Source organism: Harmonia axyridis, chromosome 4, assembly GCF_914767665.1.
Source record: "Harmonia axyridis chromosome 4, icHarAxyr1.1, whole genome shotgun sequence".
NCBI classification, from domain to species: Eukaryota; Metazoa; Arthropoda; class Insecta; order Coleoptera; family Coccinellidae; genus Harmonia; species Harmonia axyridis.
In genome coordinates this window covers 24,870,164-24,894,431 of record NC_059504.1, presented here as the reverse complement: position 1 = coordinate 24,894,431, position 24,268 = coordinate 24,870,164, and the positions used below count along the sequence as shown (strand labels likewise).

The 24,268-nt window shown below is 34.5% G+C and overlaps 1 protein-coding gene across 2 annotated transcripts in view; it reads left to right on the top strand.

The window, feature by feature from the left end:
* LOC123679011 overlaps positions 1-24,268 on the top strand; it is a 293,836-nt gene that overhangs the window by 186,571 nt on the left and 82,997 nt on the right. For both annotated transcript variants that reach the window (XM_045616321.1, XM_045616322.1), the window contains 2 exons: positions 4,121-4,839; positions 15,514-16,185. In XM_045616321.1, the coding sequence (XP_045472277.1) occupies positions 4,121-4,839; positions 15,514-16,185 (1,391 nt within the window). The remainder of the gene's footprint in view (positions 1-4,120; positions 4,840-15,513; positions 16,186-24,268) is intronic.

Here is a 24,268-nt window from a genome sequence, read left to right as displayed (position 1 = left end):
ATCTGTAACAATCGATCTAATCACTGCACTTCAACATTAGCATACATTGCAAAATTTCCATAACTGGATAGAAGAATATCGACGAACTGGTTTTGAAAACTCCTTATCTGAACCACGTTAATTTATTGGAAAAAGCAGTTTTATTCTTCTACAGAGTGAAAAAAAACGAAAATGTTCAATTATGAAAGCAGTGATCAACATATATCGAATCCCCCAAGAGCCGACATGATAGAAATAACAATATGATTGACTTCATAATGAGTAATAGTATTATTATTAATGATAGATATAAGCTAAGGCTAGGCCTATAGGTAGCTTTAAATATACAAAATCACATAAAATAATCAGCTTATAGTTCACTTCCTAGCAAGAGAAATACAAAAAGAAAAAAAAAACACAAAGTGTTGAATGTTAGAAACCATCACGCACATATCCGAAATCTATTCGCCGAATGAAGTTGTCGTACATATTCTTAAAGACGTTTACAGAAGAAGCACCAACGACCTCTGAAGGCAGACGGTTTCAAGAGTCGAACACTCGAATAGACAGGAAGATTTGACGAGGGGTGGTCTTGAACTTTTCCTTCTTCAACTTGTAGCAATGGCCCCTCAGATTGTCGGTATTAAGTGGAAACAAGGCAGACAAATCCATGCCAAATTAACCATGTAGAGCCAGGTAAGCTACAATCAGGTAACCCCTCTCGCGTCGGTCCTCAAAAGTGGTGAAAACGAGTATTTTAAAGCGTTCGTCATAACTGGGGCGATTGAGGCCATATGGGATAGCGGATTTTTGCAGCTTCTCCAGTTTATCCATATTACCCTTGAGATTAGGATGGTGTAACATATGATTTGTAGGTTTTGCAGCACACATCTGGGTTTGATTTGATTAAGTTTGAAATGGAAGGCCTAGGAGATCATATAATTTACTCTCTTTGCCTTGTTTGTTATCTTCTGAACATGCATCGACCAAGTGAGATCGTCCGAGATTGTAAGACCCAAGTCATCATGGTGGTCAGAAGTTGTAATATTTGTCCATCCAATGTGTAAAGGTTTCTTGGGTTCCCCTTTCCGATATGGAGCACATATCACAGATCACGCTGCAAAATCGCTGAACAATTGTTTGCGTCATTGTAGAGCTTGGAACTGGGAACAGAAAGACTCCAGAAGAAGTGGTGAATACAATAGGAACAGAATAGGTCCCAAGACCGACCCCTGAGGAACACCATTGAAGACCAGTCGAGGAAGTGAGATACCGTCAGACACACGCAAGCTAAACTCTCTACCACTAAGAAATGTTCTGATCCACATCAGGAGCCTAACTCTGATACCTAGATATTCAAGTTTGGTAAGGAGTCTTCTTGAAGGCACACGGTCAAAGGCTTTGGAAAAATTTTAAATAGGCCACATCCATAGGTTTTCCGGCATCGACGGCTTTCGTCGGGATTCAAAATTTACGTCATTGCATCAATATGTAGAAATTTTTGGTTTTCTGTATTTTCTAAATAAGTTGAAAAATATATTAAATTGCATATTTTAACCAATTGTCAAGATTTACATATGGCCCTGAGTGTAGGTGAGGGGAGTAACTTCCATTGAAGAATTACAAATTATGATCCCAAATTTACCTGAATTCATTAAAGATATATAACTGATATATAGCTGATATATCCTGGGTTACTATTTGGACCAATTTCTGTATATGTGGGTAAATCTCTTGTCAACTGTTTTTTGTTGAGCATTATAAAAAGTTAACCAGTTAAATAAAACACTACCATTATTCAACACTACGCTTAATATAATATGAACAAACCTCGAATCAAACTTATTGAATTGTGTTCACTTCATTGCCTCTTTCAGTCAGCAGACAGCCCATGGAGTTTTTCGAGAGAGAACCCCCTCGTGAGGAATACAATTTTCATTTTTAGTACTGAAACTAGGCATTCACGACTTGGCTTGATATTCAAGATACTTGGTTTGAGCTTGACTTGAAATCAACTCAAGTTCTCAACACGTCTTAGCATTGATGAAATTAGAAGGTCTATATCTTCTTGAAATGAAAAATTATTCCAAGCTACCAGTACTTCATGTCTCAGAGCCGCCAAAGTAGGTGGGGGTTGGGGTAAATTTCCAAGCTTTCTACCCATGATGTCCCAAGCATACTCTATGGGCGACAGATCAGGGGATCTGGGCAGCTATGGCAAAAAAAAATGGCCTTGTTCTCCTAAGCACTCATCAGCCAAAGATTGAGTAGTCGCAAATCGGTGTCTAATGGCCATAATTTTTAGAGCTCAATCTTGAACTTCATTTGTGCCCTTCCGACGTCCGGTGCCTACTCTTCTTCGATTTTGGGCATTATCAAACCACGCTTGACAACACTCATAACAGTAGTTGGATTTCTGTTCGTACGTTCAGCGATTTCTCGAAATGACAATCCCGCCTCCCAAAGACCAATTCGACCTCTTTCAAATTCACTAAGCTGGCGATAAGTTCGTTCTCTTGGCGCTTTATCAAGAATTAAACATTGACTTTGTATCTCCTCGAACTACTGGTTTGTTGTCAAATTTAAAAACTTGCAAAAAACGACTACAATATTCAAATAACAAAAATTGTTTACATGAGAAACCTTCTTTCTCCAAATTCATTAATTTACTTCTTGCTATACTATCTAAGTTTTACCAAAAAAAAATTGAAATTTAAACAGCTCCTTCTGAGTGTTACAGTTTCCTTGTCATCTAGTATATTTTCTTCTAAACTGATGATGGCTTTTTGTTTAAACTTGTATGGATTGAGCCAGAACGGTTTATCGAACAAAAAAACTTGACCGAAGAAATGTGTAGGTAATTTTATTACCTTTTCATTTGTATGAGAAGGTCATTCACGAAAAATTGATATTTTCCGAGTTATATGCAAAAAACCGCCAAAAATGCATTTTTCAAAATTTTTTTGCATTTATGTCAATATTCCTTCATGAAATTTTGGTGGCAAACCTCGGATTCAGATTCATCACCACAAAAAAACATAAAAATCGAAGAAATCAATACTACCACAAACTTTCCTCTGAAAAACACAATTGACTGAACTAGACGGACATTCTCGTATTTGACCATGAATTCGTCATCAGAGAGTCAAACCTCAAACCTCAATGTTTGAGACCATTCTAGCCTCAAAATTACATACATTATGACAATGACGTTGTCTTGTGAGATTGTTGAAGTCACCATCTTTTGAATATTATACCCATCCGGTTTTTACTCGCTCTAGGGTGAACATGTCTTTAGTAGTTCCATTGTATAGAAAAACGCATATCTACACAACATTACATTTCGTACCTGGGACCAAAATTCATTAATATATTGTCTACTTCATTGAGAGACATAAGCACTAAAAGAGAAGTTGAGAGATTGTTCTCGCAATTGAACTTGCCTATTGTAATTTTTTTGTGAGTTCATTTTAGGTGCACTTGGACGAAGTTACACAGCACAAGCTTGGCTTAGGTGTTCGTTCAAATATTGAACTCTGTTTGTATATTTCTCTCCTGAATTGAATTGAATTGATGAATATGATAGAGTGTTCTGTTTGGTGAACCAGTGCTCAAAAATAAATAGATTCAAAACGCGTATAGTCAATAGATTCTTGTCCTGTAAATCCTATATAATAAATGATAATAATAATAAATGAGTTAATTCAAATACAATGAGTACAAGTTCAAAGTAAACTCAGAAAACAAACTGTGAGCTATCTTTGGAATAACTGTTTCCAGCTATAAAATAAAAATATGATTCTATTAACGATAGATTCGGCTAATTGGTCTTAATTGGGAAATTTTTCTCATAATAGGGAATTTTTAATTGTTTTTTTCAATATCGGGAATTTGACTTATCTTGGAAATTTTCTTCCATCATCTCATCTTTTAAAAATACTAGCAACTCAATTCATGAAGATTTTATCAGACTGTGTATAAATTTTCGATCTTCTTCAATTAACCAGTTTTTAATTTCTTTCTTGAACTTTTTTAAATTTCTTATTTCTCTTATATTCCTTGATATTTTTGTGTACAGTCTTGAGGCTATGTATGTTCAGCATTGTCTATTGACTATTCATACATTTTTTGTTCCTTACAGGTCGTCAACCGATCCCGTCGTCCCGGCACCATCATCGACTCCAGCATCCTTCTCGCCGGAAGACGGTCGTGGACGCGTTACCTCCGACGCGCACCTCCTCGGCGATCGCCCGCCGTCGAATCCTCCCGGATCGATTCACGCCGAATCCTGTGTTCCTGCACCGGCGCCGGGGTGCAGTCCGACGAAGACGGCCGCCCCAAAAGGCTGCGTCGTGTCGAGGCAAGCTCTTCTACCAGGCTGCACCAGCTCGAACCCAGAATTCTTCGAAACCGCCGAGAAAGACGCCGAACAAGAGCCAAACGCAGCACCAAGCCCCGAGCCCAAGAACCTCCGCTGGAGCTTCAAGAACGGGAGGTTAGTTTTCGACAGTGAAAGTGACGTGAACGACAACAAAGTTGCAGCTCCTGATAGCAGTAAGCAGGAGGTCGAATCTGGTGGTTTGAGGCTCAGTTCTAAGGATATAAACAAGAGGATCGACGAGAACAAGTCGCGATTGAGGTACTTGGAGGAGAAGCTGCTGAAGAATACGGGGATCGGCCAAGAGACCAAAGAAGGTGACGGTGGAGCAGATGTTGCAGAACAGGTGGTCGAAGATTGTGGACTGAAAACAGAAAGGGGCCAAGGCGATAGGGGGGAAAGTGATAGGACAGTGAGGACCTTGGAAGTTAATGGAAATGATTATGACGAGGATTACGCTGAAGGATTGACTAGCTTTACAGGTAATATTTCGTTTGATTTCTGCATATTTCAGTCCTTCCAACCAGTTGTGTACCCAAAGGTTTTGATGACGTACTTTTGTTAACAAAACATGTAAGGTGTTAGCCTCAGTCATCATATCATGTATTTAAAAGGATTTAAAAAATCATGACGTTGATAAGTTCTAAACAATTCACAGTATTGAACCCAAGCATACAAATAATGCATTGAAATTAATGGTATCTTATTGATTTCCAAAATCTTAAGACCACTTGAAACAAATTGTTTACAATGTTTTGGTTTCAAGTCTAAGTTTCCAAGACTTTGTTTCATCACTTCCGAAAAGCTGAATGCGCTGTAAATTTTTTTTCTCCTGATGAATTGAGAATCAATACTTACATATTAACTATTAATTCTTCTAAGTACTCCTTACTCCTTCTTTTCAAGAGTAAAGTAGAAATTCAAAAGTATATTGAAGCTGTTTCATTGCAGCACTTCATTTTCTTAGTTTTTTTTTTGAAATAGTGAACTTTATTTGATTTGAGGAATGAAAATTAAAAGGTCAATTTTTAGAATTTTTTGTGACAAATGAGTTTGAAATTGTATGTTCCGCCATTGTTAATGATTCAACAATTTGCGCTTTAGATGATTGACCCTTACCCAAGATTTTCTGTGCCGTTTCAATTTAATTGTTTATGCTTTTTTCAATGTATCCTTCGGCTGTAGAAGAACTTTTCTAACCTCCATGATGTTTCAGTTGGATTACCTCTTCCATTAACTTAAACGATAGCTGACATTCGACGAAAACCTTGACCTGTATATTTGTTATAATCTGATAAATTCAAGTACTGGCCGATTTCAAGGGTTATTTTTCCAATTATATTCATTGCCACCTCTTGTTTAGAACGGTTTCTGTTACAATATCGTAGAAATAGACAATATAGGGTGTCGTCATATGATGGTCTCAATGCAACATACCTTCTGCAGAATGATAAAATTCAATTTCTCCACTATTAGTAACAATACAGATTTTTCTTGTTTTTGAGTGAAGAATTTTTACTATTATTAAACATAAACATTGATCGCAGAGGCAAGAGCCTGTACTATTGATAAGGAATATTTGTCTTCAGTGTCTTTTATGTCTTCTTCTTTTTATGTCTTCATTTTCACAAGTTCATCTCGTCCATATGCTCCAAAACTCCCAATTAATTCTAACTCTCAATGAAATCGCTCATTAGTATTTACAGACTAATGAATGCTATTCACTTTCTTCATCAAAAATATTTCATGTGGCGCTTCACAAAGGAATTTGCACAATTTCTTTTTTTGGGAAAAGTTGTTGATTTTTTTGATTTGTATCCCACAGATTGGCTTTTTATGTATGCCTTTAATTTTTTATATTGGCTGATGTCAAAACTGTTCCTTATACAGATAACACAGATCGTAGCATTGAGTACACCGACCAAAGTGTAGCAGAGTTCATAGTTTTAACTTTTTCACTGAAGTCTGCCATCCTTTTCGTTTTCAGTTTACCTTCTAACTTTCCTTGAAGTATACCATGAGGGTAAGAGTTCCTTCTGCTTTTTATACTTCCCCCGCAACTTTTCTGGCAAAAGGTTTTATGTCGCCACTTTAGCGGCGCTTGCAATTTCTGGTGGTGTACATGAAAAATCACTACAATAATTGTCCATTTTTGTTTCTTCATGCTCAGATACGATTATTATTCAGAAAATTTCTCATTTAAATGAGAAATGTTACTCGTTGTCATTAGATACTCTGAGCAATGCATATTTGATTTATAGTATCGAAATTTTGAAAAAAGGATATTGAAGCTGAATGAACAAATTATCTCATCCATAAAGTGGTTAACTTGGAAAAAAAATTTCCAAGTCTGTAGGCCAAAAATAAAACTGAAAAAATTTCGCAGAAATTTTAGATAGGTACTGTATTCATTAGGATTGAGCGGTACACGTTGCTTGACAATTTTTTCATCATGAGATCTCTAAACTATAAACTACAAGCTTCAAAAAGTTTTTTTTCAAATTAAGATACGACCATTGTTATCGAAAATACATCCCAGAGCGACCGTTTTTTTTTATTTTTTCTCCTATAAGTGATAAAGTAACATTCTTAAAAAAAATTACGTTTAAGTTGTCAAATACGAGCGCAAATGCCTACCTTGGATATCCTTTCTAAAAAATTAATATATTCCACTATTCAGTGGTCAAAATGTTTGATTTCAATACTTTCGAATCTTTCCGTTGAGTTTAGAATAATGCTGAGAAAAATAGTGAATGGCTTTGCTTGACGGACTTTCTGCTCCCGTTACATCATCATTAATTTTCCGTAATGAAAAATACTACCAACTTCTCATTTAGGTAAATTTCCATTCCATTCTTCACACAGGAGCAACGAGAGTGTTTGAATAAAAATTTTTATGAAAGTAAAAGTTGAGTGCAGATTTTATAGAATGGTTTTCGTTTTTTTTGATCCAGGAACCTTTTATTTTTAAATAATAAATCTTCCTCGCTGGCCCAATTCCAAAAACACCAACTGTCTTCTATATCTTTAAAACGGTAATTAATTTCTATAATGTATTATGATTATCCTTTATCACCGAAATAAACGTATCAGAATGTTTTGAGTATCTCTAACAGAAACGAAGATATAGCGAAATATTTGGAATTATATTCTTCAGAAACAGCCCATAACTCGAGAACGAAGCAAAACATTTTCGATATGATTCCTGATAACTTTTTACATATTCCGAAAAATGAAATCGGTGGTCTTTGAAGATTTTTTTTCTCCAAGTCTTATTGTTTGATTTAGTTGACATATTTTCAGTGAGCATCGAATTTGGGATATCCTGTACTGTCTGAATATGAACGAAACGTCGAACAGATAATAAAAAAAACATTGGTTGTATAAACATAGTGAAACGAAATATAAGTGCATAACTTTTGATTCAATAGCTACAAAAAATAATCGGATTTTTAAAAACTTTTACGCCGTTGCACTGCATTACAAAACAAAGACATGAGTTCGTCATTGCACTGTAGTATAAACATGATAGGCTATACAAAAAAATTGATGTACGTTTCCAGTTGGGAAATTGATAAATCTGTTGGTTCAACATCAATCTCTGTCATCGTTGCTTTCAACGATTTGGGGAAATGTTCAATCAACGCTCGATTAATCACCTTGGCATTGATAATTCACTACAGACATCTGTTGGCAGAAGGTTTTTCAACCTGTTTTTTTCACAATTCACTTTAAAAAATCAAGTGGGAACCGGAATAAGGGAAATCAACATGAAAGCGTTTTCAATTGTTTTTATTATTTTAGAATAAGAGCGCTAGTCGATATTCGAATGATTACAAATTGGAATAATTTGTTGTGAACCTTTGGGTATCGGTATGTGATATTTAATACAATATTCATTTGCTATATCACATCGATCCTCGATGTGAATTTGATTGATTAATTTGCTCGAAATAATTGTGTTCTTTTCATTCCTTCGGAAAATTTGTAGAAACATAAAGTACAAATATATAAATAAGAGATTTCGATAACTTGGACATTGTTCGAAGTAAGAATGTGCAGTACTATAATGTCATCATCTATCTTCATTTCCAATAATTCTTTTTTCTGATCCTTCAATTTCAGTTTTTGTCATTCAAGAATTTAATTTTTAAGTTTAGCGATTGATTGACATTGATATATTGTCCCTAAATCACAGGTACAAACGGAAATGAGAGATTCCCCTCATAATTTTGAGGAGAAATGTCCAAAAACATAGGACATAATGTTAAAATTGATTTTTTTCCCACAGCGCCTGCGAATCACGAGTTATTCAACTGAAATTTGGCATAGTTATTCCAATTTACAGTTTCCATTACCTGCTATACCAATTTCTATTGCAAATTCACAGGGTGATATATTTTTTGGAACACTACCGCTTTTTTCCTTCAGAAATTTCTTGATGGATAAGAGGTAGTTTGAAAAACTAAAAAAAAACTGTGTTCTAATGCTGATCTTTTTGATTTCTCATACTCTTGTCTTATCTGCTACCGATTTCGATAAAAAAAAATTGTAACAATTCTCTCTAAATCCTCGGGAAAATTCAAATTAGTAATCATGTATCTCGAAAACACAGAGTTATCATGCCCATGTTTATAGGACTTCATTCTTCAAATTTTCCAAGTCATTTTCGTTTGTACCTCCAATTTATGAACATCCTGTATAATCTTCTATTCATTTTTGTAGGTGTTTCATTCCGATTGTTCTATATCTTTGTAAGGCTTCTCATTATCTAGAATCAGGAGAACAGGTCATGTTCTGTGTAGGTTTTGTTACCGTATCTTCAGAAAGGGATCAATTGAAATGAATTGAAATGAAAAACGCAATCTACAGCATAAGTGATGAATTATCACTGATGAAACATTTAACCGTTAATTTTTTTTTATCCAATGTTATGAGTAAACGTAATGCAGGAAGCATTGAAATTAAAAAACAAATGAATACAAGGCTTTGGATGAATGGACAATTGCCCATAAATCGGAGATAATATGGCAGATCCTTCAATTTCTACATTATGAATAAACAACTAATTCGTTTATATACCTGACGTAAATAAATAATTTTTTTTATCGTTTTTCACATGTAGGTACGTATACTACCTCAAATGACGAAATCTTTAATCAAATATCTACAGAATAGGGAATAAGTAATATGAAAATCATCAACGTACATCGTTTACTTTTCAGTCCACTTAAGACATAATTTCTTATTTCAAATTATCATTCAGTGCAGGAGAATATACTCGGAAGACTTTAATTTTATATATTTGACATTTGTGTTAATTTATATAGCCCAAGACATTGTATTCAAGCTAAAGGTATCACGAAGGTTATTGAATATTGAGTATATCGATGAAAACTCACAAATTTGCAGTTAGGTTCTATATGAGGTAATATCTGTAATCCATGTTTGATAGTTTTTTTTTACATTAATACCGGTACTTCACTTTCATATACACTTCAAAGGCTCGCTTCAAGGCTAATGAACTAGTACATTTGCCATTTTACTGACACCCGTTTGCTATGAGCTCTCGATTACAACTAAGGTCTAAGGAAAAAAGGATCCAACAGCTGACTTTAAGAGTTATTGTAGATTTCCTCTTATAACCACCGATATTTATGGGGTTTTCACATAATTTTCACAATAATCTACATTGTATAATGCCAATAGTTTAATTTGCCAATTAAAAAAAATTTTTGGAAACTTTAAGTTTTTCGCAAAAGAATTTATGATATGATCAATGTATCGGGTGTCCCAAATGCGTTGTTTAGTGAAGGATCTCAGAGCCCCTTTGTGCTAGAAAAAAATAAATGTCATATTTCATGCAAGAATTAATTTGGTGAAAACCGCAACCTAATGAATTGAACTGTTTTCATGCTATGAGAGAATATTGGAAAATGGCGTGAAATGTAAAGTTTGAAAAAAAGAAAAGATTGAACTATCGCTCTATATCCCAAATTGCTTGTCTCCATGTTTGTGAATGGAGATGAACTGGATTTTGGTCCAACTTCTCCTTTTGATACACCAAATTCAAACTGCAGAGAATTCGATACTTCTGAATATCGCCCATCCAATTCGCGCAAGAATATACGAGTGTTTACCCTTTTTAAGCACTCAGTATATATTCGAATGAACCTTATAATCGAATATATCGCCCTCAATACTTCCATTTAACTTGCTCATAATACTTATTAAAACTATTAATCTGAAGATCATCTTCTGTGGTTAAAATTGAAATATTTGGTAGGGTTTTTGAATTGTGCCCTTTTGAGTGGTGAGCAGATGTGAGTTTCAACTAAAACACGCTATCGCTATACGACACCCACGACCTGACAACTAGGTACGCGCACTTCTTCATAAATTGCCCCTCATAAATCGTTGGAAATTTATACTCCAAAAACACCCACCTGAAAAACCTGAATGAAATTTCGTAGCGAAGTTTGGATATCTGTGGTATTATAGAAGGTAATTAACTACGTGGAGGTTTTTCATAATCCGAGAAGATAACGCCCAGGCCGGTTATTCACGTTTTTTCAATGAAATTTTCAATCGTTTCAGTTTTCAGATATAAACTTTAAATTTTTTTACACAACTGTTGACCAAAAGAATAAATTTTGCAATGAATTCATGAGAATAATGAAGTTCTTCCATTTCGAAATGTATAATGGAGATATACGGCGATTGAATTTCAAGAAAATGAGAAAAGTACTGAAGTTGGAAGCTTTTGTTCGCTTATTAGAATTCATGTGTTTTTTTTAGAAATTCTGCATGAAGATTTTTACTTTGTTATATCCACTTCAGTCTTCTGAGCCAAAAATCTTGAAGATGAAACTTTCTGATCTTTGACATGCCATGGGAACATTACATGATGTGATAATTGAATACAGGATCACTTTTTTAGAATTATTTTTTTAGGAAATGAACTGGCTTGTACATGTTGGTAAATGAGTGCGACTTCAGGGGGCGATTCCGCATGAAAAATTAATGATAGTTTGCTATATAATTTTTGTTCCCAAATGCTACTTTTTCCGAAAAACGAGATGTTGAAGTTATTTTTTTTGCTATCAATTTTTTGATGGAATTTTGGAAAAAATATTTTTAATTCAGAAAAGAGCAACTCGAATAATTCACAAATTGGGGTTCAAAGAACATTGATGTTTCCATATAAAAATAAATACAACTTCTTGTCTGAAAATGTAAATAATTATAATACAAGGAATCTAGATTTGATGTTTCCAACCCATAGTTTGACATTAACTGAGAAGAGTACCTACTGCCAGTGCCTATATATGTATCAAAGCCTTCAATAAGTTACCTTATACAATATTAAATGTATAATGAATTATAAATCATTCCGAAAAAAAGTAAAAGATGTATTAATTCCATTAGAAACATATAGTATTAAGGAATATTTTGAGGCTACAAAGTAACTGTTATTTTTTGACGTCATTTCATTTAAAGTTTAGCTGACTGTAATGTACATGTAACTTGAATTTATCTGATATAAAGAAATACATCTTATCTAATTTTTGACAGAAAAACTCTCATACCTTATTTTCGCAAGGGGCGCCGATTTTACATCTTGACTAAAATACATTATCGAGAAAAAATTATTGGAGAGATGAAAAATACGCGTTGAGGTGTTTTGTTTCAGCTTAATAACGGCTCCCTATAAGCATGAGAGGTGTTTCGTCCCAAATTGATAAAGAAATTCAAAAATGAATTTCAGCTTGAAATATTTCAGTGGCGTACTATTTTTACCTCTCAGAAAAAAAGATCATTGTCTGTATGCGCGTCAATGAGGAATAACAAATTCTTGACTGCATATGAATAAACGCGCAATAAATAAGTGAGCAAGTAAGCATTTCCAAATGATAATTATAAGTGAACTGTCATTATTTTTATGCAGAATCACCCCCTGAAGTTTGTCGCACTTATTATATTCTTATATTAATGGCGCCTAATCATGCAAGAAGGATATTCTGCATTCTAATGTGTCTATTCCGGTTGAAATATTCCTTTTTATCGAAATTCATAATTATATTGAAAATAAAATAGTAAACCTATTTTTTAAGATTTCTGTTTTGAATTTAGATGTGAATGATTTTCACCACAAATCACAATGCTCAATGGGCGAGAACTTAATGTTTTGGTCTGACCCTACTGTGATGTGGTAAGAGTAGTGTAGGTACCAGTCTTGACGGATACTATTTTTTATTTCATGAATCTCCTTGTTTCGATGATTTGAATATTTAATAAAATTCGGGGAGGAAGTAAGCCACTAGTACTAATTTGATGCAAATAAACAATTTTGATTCAAATCAATTTCCATCAAGTAGGGACTAAATCTATTGAGTCTAGTAGTTTTTGAGCTTCTCAATAAGAAAAGTCATTCGATATTTCATCAATTTTTGCTGCGTTAGTTCCGACAAAAATAACATACATTTATCTAAAGAGGAACATTTTTGAAAAAAGAATCATTCCTTCAATATTTTCCATCGTACAATACGGTAATGAATTATTGAGCACTAATTCTGGGACATTCTTTCATTAATTGCGTAAGAAATACATTTCCAAATGTGTTCTGAGTAAATCGGATGATGACAAAAGCTCTTTATGCCAGAGCTGTTTATTTATTTCTCGGAACCTCTCTAACCATAATATACCTCAGACGAAAATTCCACGTTAAACTGAAGTAATGCACATACAGCAGATATCGATTCGTTGTTCTAGTTTCATCTCGGAAACTTTGCAACAAAGAGGCATCTCCTGGAAGTATCTTGGGGAAGATCCAAACGAGTATAACTTCAACTTCTCATGTAATCTTCATCTTTGAGGGTTCACACGAGATTCACTCATCTAGCGTCTAGCCGCGGACTTCACAAAGGGAAGATGATACATCATTACTGCTTTTTCTCTCGGAGTCTTTATCCACAAAGGGAATATGTATCCGAAGAGTAGTAGTTGATACTCGAGGTGATTATATCGAACTTAATGTTCACTTCAAAGCGGCGGAATTATATCGTAAAAAGAGTTGATTTCTGAAAGGGAATTTAATATTTCGTATTTCTCTTGCTTCAAACCCAGTTCATTGTCTTGATTTTATTATGAGGAAGGCACGAGGTTCCACTTGGCGTTGAATTTGGATTTACGGACCTGTAAAATTCATAAAATGTTGGAGCATTCAAATTGGATGAGAGTAAAATCAAAAATCTAATTTTATCAAAGTTTATGATTAGGTATAGGATATATCATCAGTATTTGTTGAAAAAACATTTTAAAAACTTTGTTTATAGCTTCCAATAATCGAGTTGAGCACGAAAAATAAAACACTATGACTTGACTATCTTGACAATTTTTACCATAATATTAGTATATTCTAAAACAAGTGGTAGAATGTGCTCCTATTCCAACACGAATGCGAAATTCGTGAGTATTGGAATTGCGTTCTGCAACAGGAATAAGACGATATTTTCTCTATTTCATTCAAGTTTATTTGAGAAACATTGTCGAAATTCAATGAAAAAATCAGATGATACATCTTAGGGACTTTTGTATTGAATCTTGGCAGTTGGTGTGACTGTTACGAAAATTGACAGATTACGGCGGAATTTGAATTTGAATCGTACGTTTCGAATTTCGAAAAAAAAATTATTAATAATATAATTACGCATTAAATTTGTGAATTATTTCACTATATTCAAATATTATATTGACAATTGACGTGAGATGAAAATTGGTTGGATAAGAAGTCAGTCTAGACAACCACTAAACGAAAAATATAACTGAAAACAATGTAATGAGTTCATTAAAGCACTGTTTTTAGTACTGTAATGAACTCGTTACTATACTGAAACAGAGAAAATAGTTAAACAACCTTCACGTTTCGGGGACTAACCCATTTTCAAAAGTAAAAATAGTCTAAATGCACATATACATTTATATTTGTATAATACCTCTGAGATTCAAACATGTTTATTTATGAATAAACATTTTCTTATTCTTATCATAACAGGCAAATTGAATAGTCCCCGGTCTACCATAGTAAAACACATTTTTGGAAAAATTTATTATTCAACATAGTTGCCTTCGAGGGCGATACAGCGATTATAGCGATCTTCCAACTTTTCGATACAATTTTTGTAGTTCGATTTGTCTTTCGCGATTCTTCTTCATTGGCGCTGAGGGGTCTTTTCAATTGGCCTAATAGATGTAATTTCACTGGAGATGAACGGAATTACTTTCGATCGTTATTCGTTGATAATTGGCAGTTGTTGAGCTAAAAGGTAGTAGATATTAAAATATCTATCTGAAGCTAACAGCTTCATGTAAAATTTTAGTTTTATTATAATCTACAAAATGATTTAAATTAATATATAATACATAAAATACAATACAAAAAATGGGAGATGCCAGTAGTTGATTCGTTTTGAAGAATGGATTTTTTGTGTTCATCCTTTAATTCCCAAATTTCAAAAGAACGTCCAGTTTGACCTATATAAAAGTCAGGAAGCAGTAAAATCTGCATTCTTGCTATCGGCGTTAAGGTGTAAACATCTCTCAATCGTGAATCCCAGTAGTTCGAGTTTTATCACCATCTTGGGAAGCGTTGTTTATTGTATACCGATCAGCAAAATTATGGAACGGTAACATCGAGTGCGCCCTAATAGATTGGAACTGGCGTTTTAATTTCATGATTGTATTGGTTTGCTGATGAGTTATAATTCAATCACCCTTGATTCACCTATTGTCCATTAATGTAATTGAGAACTGCTTCATTTCTATCTTTAAGAACCTAAGCAGGGTTGTTAATTGAACAAAATTGTCATTTGGTTCAGTACCATAGTACTCCGTTTCTGTGTGAAGTCATAATGCATAATACTCCATTGTTGAACGCACTCACTGGACTTGTGGGAAAATTATTCAAAGATTAAAATCATAATTATGAGCAGAAACACCTAATCACGATCATACATCGCATTCCTATAGATAACATAGGAATCTTCCCCTTTTCGCACAAAGGCTTCTTCCTGGGAAAATATCCCATTGAAAACCGCCACTAGCAAAATCCTAATGAAATTAATAACACATGCACTGAATATTGTTATTCATTACAGGTGGCGAGGATTTCTGCCAGTTCGACGTCAGTCAGATCAGTTCTTTCTCATCAGTGTTGAATGGATATTGCTTGGTATACGACGAGCTCAATCAAGGCGACGACAGCGACGAAGAGTACCACGTGATCTCGCTAGACGAAGACGCTGAATTAGAGGAGCAGTTCTACATCCTGAGAAATTTGAAAGCCAAAATGGGGACTGATAGTGAAAGGCCAAAGCACAACCCTGATGCGGAGAACCTGAAATCGCTGCTGAAGAGGCCGGGTCGAAACAGAGATAAGAAGTCGAATAGGGTAGTGTTTAACGAGAACAAGAATGAGTTCTTTGATGCGGACTACATAATACTGATCCGTGAGGAATGCGACTACGATGACGAGGACGACGATAGCGTCTGCACGTGTAACCAGCATGAAATGGTGCGCCTTACGTGTTGCGAGCCGAATTGCAACTGTAGCGTTTACGAAGGTTATGACCCAACCCCTCAAAGTCCGAAATTCGCACCGCCCCTGGAATTCGTTGACGCCGTAACTCTCAGTCCACCAGAGGGGTACAAAGATATGGAGCTGGAAGAGCAAGAGTTGTTCGCGTTGCAGCAAATGGCTAGGAGAGGACAACAGAGACATGCCGTTTGCAGAGAATGTAGTGCCACACATGATGACAACGATGACGAGGGTGAGTTTATATAATTTCTCTTGGTGATCTTGCTAAGGTTATCGTTGTTAAAGAGACTGAAACGTTCAATTTTATCGTATAGAACACCGACTTATCTACAGGATCTCTTGATTCACATAAAGTGAATTGTCGTCAACGATCTCGTTCACTCAAGGTCATAGCTAAAAAAAAAATCGTGGAGGGGAGGGGTTTGATTTGTCCGTTGACTTAAGCTTTAAAAAAATATTGCGAAGTAGACGACCATAATTGTACAATAATGCAATTTATATGTATATCAGAAACATATCACACACTCAATTGATTTTGTTGATATAAACAAGAGACTATTTATATTGAATAATCGATATGAACCATGTTTCAATTTTGCAGATTTATTCATGGGACGATATTTGACCCAGGTTGCAGTAGAACTCGATTTATTGATAAAAAGTAACAAAATGAAATAATAAATTCATAAAAAATATGCGTGAAAAATATTAATAACGTCTGATCCATATAACAAAACGATATTGAGCCTTTTAGTTTTTACTTTCAACTGAAAGGTACATAATGGAGTTTTCAAAACCACATGTAATACCATTGGCGCCATATATAGGGCAAGGATTTTTGTTGATGCCAAGCCTCTTTTCGCGCCGCTCAATTTGTGAGGAATTTTATCTACAGGAAGAGGTATCGTTACCAAGGTATGGCCAGTTCGGAGCCCGGATTTAAATTCCATAGAAAATCATTGGGAGAAGATTACAAAAGAAACGTAACTTTGGAAGACGTACGCAGCGACTGATTGCAATTTTAGAAGGCCTGGACCAAAATGGCATGAAGTCTCTTATTTTAAGTAATGGGTCGTCGTTGCCAAGAAGGTATTCGTGCCATAGATGAAAATACTCGCTACAGACCAATATAATGAAGTGACTCAAAAATGAAAATGTTGAAAAAAGAAAAGGCTGAAGTGTAACTTCAATTCCAAGTTGATAATGTAACTGTTACACTCTACAGAGTATTACAAATTTCATGGAAAAACAGGCTTTAATTGCTGCACCCGGTATTTGGCAAATAGAGGGTAAGGTTAATAAATGACCGTCCAGAAAAAAATAACCTGGAATAAAAAAAAAGAAACGTAGAATCGAACAAGTAGTTTTGACGTTTTGACGAAAATGTACCTTAAGCTTTTGCTAATTTTAGTGGTGTGATAATTTATTGACGAAGGGAAATTTGGGAAAGTATCTCTCCGAAGTAAATGTTGTAACAATTAAATTGCCAATATTTTCAGAATTTTATAAATATTCAGAGGCAATTACTGATTACATTATCCGAGTGTTTCAATTGCACAGGTTGAAATTACAGACTGAATATCAACTGAATGGAATCTGTTGTTACAGAAATGCTTTTATTTTTCTATATTCTGCTTCCATCGACAATCTTCTATGCTTCTTGTGAATCAATCAACGCGAAATTTGGCATCAAGAATGAAATTGATATCTGAGTTTAGCCTATCAGTGTAATGAGAGAAAATGCTCCAACAAAATATTAAAAATCATTTACTGCTCACTGATAAAAATTAGTTTCATTTGTGCAGTAATAATATGTAGGTAATTAGAAGAAGATAATGATAAGAAACCGCAACAAAATATTAATTTTTCAATGAAAAATTTCACAGGCACTTTCAATGCGATGTACAATTCTTCTAGTAGGTATTCATCTGTTTTTAACGATATACCAAATACATAAAACGCATCTGAAATTAATGAACATACCAGAATAAGGAGGATTTCTCAATGAAAATCTTAATTAAACTTCTAAGCCAAAATCATTCCAACAAATTCCAAAAGTAGCTGAATATTTTATTTTGATGAGTTATCCCTTGTTGAAAAAAAGGAAGACCTTTAAGAATACTCTGTTTAACAGATTCACTTGAGGAAAAAATAAAATTTTTAGATACGATTTCGGCAAAATACATATAATCTGTATACAGTAGGATCCTGACTCGTCTATCAAGATAAGTTTCTACTTCATCGTCCTTGTCCTTTCAAAATGACCTCTTACGAATGTTAAAACAGTTATGATTGTCAAAAATTAATATCACTCATAATTATTCATCACTCAAAACAACTTATTTTATTCACTTCAAAAGAAAACAAGGTGATATCACTTAAGATAAGTTATAAAAGGATTCAACGAATAAGATTTTCAGTCGGTCATCTGTAAATATTCACTTCTGGAATTGTAAAATAGTGTCGAATATCAGAATCGCACTTTCAATTCCAGAGAGTATGACCATTATTATATTCTCTCTATAGAAATCATGACCATAACCAATGAACATTGATAACAGTGCAACTAAGAACATCCATAAGAATACAATACATCCAACTATACAGAAATACTTTTCTAGAAAGTCGTGGTCATCGGCGAATATCATCGTCAATATGAATCCGAGAAATATGAGCCAGAACCCGCAGCATAGGTAGGCGAAATGGTGTTCTGTGAATGTTACAATAGGATATCCAGTCCAGGCCAGCATTATAATTATGGCAAGGATAAATTCTATCACTTTCAGCCACCACTCAACCTGCTTCACGCACGAACTTATATTGCCCATTTTCTACTTATTCGTTTTGTAAAATATTCAACGAAGAACTTGTGAACGTCTTGTTTCTGACAGCTAAGAAATTGAGGTTTGACTTTCACTTTTCTCAAAAAGTGGCAGTGCTCACTCGAAATTCAAAGACTCTGGTGAGACTTGAAATCATAGAAATGTTTTTATCACAAATGCTATAGATATAGAATAATATTATTTTTTTTCTAATTCTGTTGCTAATCGGTTCATTCTGCCAAATCTTGTAAAACAAAATCGTGCGAGAATATCGCAGATTTGCAAATATTTCATGGTTATATTTGATTGTTTATGTTTGTACTCGGAACTCTGCTGCCACGGATTTATCTATTATCTGTCAAATTTGTGATACAGAAATCTATTCTGCCTATTCTTATTTCCCAATATAAAAATCATCAAACGATATTTATGAAAATATTTCATTGATTTCAATAAAATTCAGAGAATTAGAGAAAATAATACTCGTACAAAATGCTCATTCTACCAATCGTTCATCAAAAAACTCAACCAATGGCTTTTGCACTTATATTATAATTAAAACTATGAGCTCATTTGACATGCTGCACCAGTGCGAAGTAATTCGAGCTAATTATGTCATTAGCTTGACAAAAATTGGAATTAATTCGCACTGGTGTAGCCAGTCAAATACTCTATATTCAAAACGTAGAATAACGTCATATTTTGACTGACAAAATCATCTACTTTTCTACTTTTTCTCCGCCGGAAGGAAAAAGTTTCCTATCAACTATTATAACGAGCGTTCATTTAAATTCATGGTCAAGAGTGCTGTGGAGAAATTAGAGAGGATTTTTTGTGATTACAAGTAGCGCTAAGCTTTTTCTCCAATTTGAAGTATGTTAACAAATATTAGTAATATGGTACGAGCTAAGCGTTATTTGTAATCACAGAAAATCCTCTCTAATTTCTCCACAGCACTCTTGACCACGAATTTAAATGAACGCTCGTTACTTCATGTCTGTTAAAATTAATTTAACTACAACCATAACCAGACAAATTTTCTATTTCATCAATCAAGTATAACGGTCGTTAATATGAATCTCATTTAAATTTGGTTCTCCAGATTTTTTTGAATTCCAAAACGTTTGAAAAAAAAATAACATATTTCATTCGAAGGAGAAGTGACTTTGAATGCCTTCACCATAGACTCACCATGAAAAGTGACTCTTAGCCTTCTTATAAAATAATACAGTAATTCGACTTTGATCACATTCTTTTAACTTTCATTACCAATGTACCTACATACCTACAGGGTGATTCACCATAAGACGTTTATAAAAAACTAATCATAATTTTGTTCTCAAAATTTGCATATTGGGGTTTGAGGCAATGATCTTTCTCCCTAAAATATTTTCAGATATACCGGAAACAGACTATTACTTCCTTATTTCAAATGGCACACTCATTACTTTATTGCATCATTACATAGCTCTTTTGATGACAATTACAACAATATGCCATACCTTGGATATAAACTTCACGGTTCATGGGATTCTTCAATATTATCCCATATAAATTTGAAAAGTTGAGGGTACTTGCGGTTCAACCGATAGTATATTATCAACGAAAAATTTTACATCAGATGCATTTTGCGCCATTGCACTTACCTGCATAATTTCATAAGTATTGTCCTTTTCTTTCACTTCACTTCAGATCTTGTGAAATTGTCCTTTTCATTCAAAAGATATTTACTTGGTTTTTTTAGATTATCCCAACCCTGTATATGATATCATTGCGGTATTTTCTTTCGAATGTAATTAACGTTTTAATTAGAGAGGATTGTGATCCCTTGATTTGAACTTCACTGTTTCATATTTCATTCTGAAACCCGGAAACTATTGAAATGCGTAGTATAAAAGCAGCTCATCATGTTGAAATGTTCGATTCATTGTTTTAAGAGTATATGCTCAGAAAGTCTACGGATGCTTGCAAAGCGTTCGTTATTATGAATACCAAATCAGTCTCTATGGAAATATTCCAAGAATAGTATTTGATGTTGGGACTACGACACATGACAGTTGGACCGAAAGCTTCTTTTGGTGCTTGTCGGGAATCGAGAAATGTTCGGTTACTGTGTTACGTTCTTTTAAGTTTGTGTCCAAAAATGACATTCAAGGGGTAAGATTGGAATTTGAATCTAGAACTATGCGAATATATAACGTGCGTTTTATATTTCGAGTTTCAATATATTGTCAGTTTCACGAAATATAAAAATTTGTTCAAATTATTATTTTCTATTCATGTCATTTTATATGTTAGGTACCTATAATACAAAAATGCAGTATTGTTACTCGGTATTTTCAACTAGCTATTTTCGATAACAATCTAATGGCTTCACTTCAAGAGCAGACTATCAAAATGGACATTACTAGGGTCTTGTACAATTCTGCTAGGTTCACTGGGGACGACGTAAGTTGATGAAAATTAAATCAGTGTACTAATTTTTCCTCTGATCAAAAATACAAGAAAAGTTTGTGTTGACAAAATTAGAGACGCATTGAAATTTGACGTATAGTGGTACCATAGAGTAATACACATAGATGCTCTCCTAATGTCATCCGTTGTTTCACGTCGTTTGGCGCGCATGAAGTTTGTTTTCTGAATTTCTGATATATTTAGGTATTCATCTCAATATATTTTGAGTTGATATGAAACGTTGATTCACTATGGGACATAAGAAGTGCGTTCTTTGTGGAGACTCTCGCGAATTGCGTGAAATATCGTATCACTGATATGTTTTCATTTCCGCGCGCTTCATATCAAATTTGTAAGTTTATGTTGGAGACAAAATTTGCTTACTGAAAATGACATATGATCCTTCTATCTATGTTTATTCCTCTGAGAGAAGTACGATTATAATCCTACAGATCATTCTTATAAAATGCACTTGTGGCTTATCATTGTGGTCTGGGTAAATAAATCAAACAATTATATCAACTTTTGAAGGCTTTTGGTAATTCTTTCATGCATTATGGAATAAAGATGAACAATAAATCAAACAGGGTCATTTGATAACTACGAGACAGTAAAATCAAGTAAGTGATCTTCTTCTTCTATTAGACCTCAAGGTCTGTTGGTTGTGAAGGTCGCCTCAGTGGGTTGAAGCTTCCTGGGACATATAACGCTAGCTATCTTTCCATCGTTTGGGTGGTCTTCCTAATGGTCTTCGGTTTGCTGATTCCCCATCCTTAGCGATGTATGCTAAAATGTTGTTGTCAATTTTTTCTACGTGATCTCACCAACATATTCTCTCTCTTCCTCCACATATAGATCATATCGCTGTTTCTCACTCTGTCTCTTCTGTGTTTTCCCCACGGTGGTTTTTAAAGTTTTCATCTACGGTGTTCTTAGGATGCTCTCCATTTTATTTGTGTCAGCTTGAGTCTCGATACCATAGGTTAGATTAGGACTTGTCTTACCCAAGATTTAGATATTTACACTTTACCATCAACATGAATATGCTTGTTTGCTCAAACGACATCTCTCTCAGACATCCATATGTTATTGAGACTTTGTTGACCTGTGATTTGATGTTTTTTATCGGATTTTTCTTGCTGGATATGTCCGCTCCAAAGTAGTGCAACCTCATCAAAAGAGTGATCGTTTTTCTAAATTGTTATCTACCTTCATTGGCCAGAGTCAGTTTGTTAAAGGACTATGCTATTCAGTTTTACCGGTGATTAATGAAGAATTTTGCAGTTTGAATAGAAAAATAAACTGATCATGGAATCATTTCTAGAAATGTCAACTTGTTTACTTTTTTATGTGCTGTGGATGTTGGCAATCTTGTTTGTCCACATGACGGTGTTTTTAGATTTGAGAAAATTTGTAATTTGCGATAGAAATAGATGGGAAACCAATTTGTCGGATGAAACTCGTTAGTTACTTGTTTCGCCCTTCTAATAAAGTTAAATATTCAAACGGTTTCTAGGTTGTCCAATTTTGACATGAGATTCAAACCCGCAACTTCCTGTTCAGCAGCCACTTCCCCTATATTCTGGTAGATCTCCAGTACTTCTATTACCTCTGTAACTTTTATCGAAACAGTTTTTTTTATTATAAATATTTTCGATTTTCAACGTTTCTTTCGAGAAATAATTGGAAATTTGCTATCGAAATTCTTTACCATTCATTAGGTATCCAACTTCGCTTTCACCGTTTGGGAATAGATGAGTGTAGTGATAAGTAGTAGATGTCATACAATAAGCTTACGTATGTGTAAACATAACGCCATCGAAATATTAGTTGATTTGTGTCTACATCATAGGGTTATTCTCGATTAAACATGTCAGCTTACGAGCCAAATTCTCGTCATTTACTTTTCTGCTTCAATATGAAAAAATCTGCGACTGAGGCTCATCAAATGCTTTCAAATACCTATGGTGAGGCCGGTATTAGTGAAAGAACGTGCTAAGAATTGTTTCAACGCTTCAAGAACTGTGATTTTGTTGTCGAAAACCAGCATGGCGGTGGAAGGGAGAAGATTTTCGAAGATGCAGAGTTGGGGACATTACTTGCTCAAGACTCGCAACAAGAATTGACAGGATTATTGGAAATGAGCCAACATGCCAGTTCGAAACGCCTGAAAGTCATGGGAATGGTTCAGAAACAAGGAAATTGGGTGCCTTACGAGTTGAAGCCGAGAGATATTGAACGCCGTTTGTTTTTCTAGATGTAGGCAATTTAATTGACACTTTACAATAACGTCAGCGTAAAAAACCGACGAGCTCAAGTTATTCTGTTTGTGAACAGCTGCTTGCAATGAAAAGATGAAAGGGATTTCTGCATCGACATGATAAAGTGTTTTTATAACATGAAAATGCTCGACCCCATGTTTCAAAAGTGTTGGGAAGTCTCACCTTACCCGCCGTATTCTCCAGACGTTGCTTCCTCGGACTATACTTGTTTTGATGGTACACGGCCTAGCTGACCAGCACTTCCGGTCTTAAGAAGAAGTGAAAAATTCGAAACGATTCGTGGATTGCTTCGAAAGATGATCAGTTTTTTCAACGCGGGATTCGTACGCTGTTCAGAAGATGGGAGAAAGTAGTGGCCAACGATGGACAAAACTTTGAATTATGAATGTATAACCAGTTTTTTGCAATAAAGCATCGAATTTCGGAAAAAAACGGGTGCAGCAAAGTTGTACACCTATGTATATTTTCTTTAACATTTAATTTAATATTGTTTGTTATTGATTTATTGAATGACGGAAACGTTGAAGTATTTTCAATTTTTCTTCGAACAAAACTTCGAATTTCTCTAAAACAAATGAACCAGTTCCTAATAATATTATACAAATGAGGAACAAAGGACCTTTCGAAAGAATGTGTGTGAAATATTGTGCATGATTTCCATATTGGAGTTGAATCTTTTAAAAACACAAATTGATGTGTTCTTTGAAATTTTTTGATCACATAAATTTCTAACTTACAGGGGGGAAAAAGTTTGAGT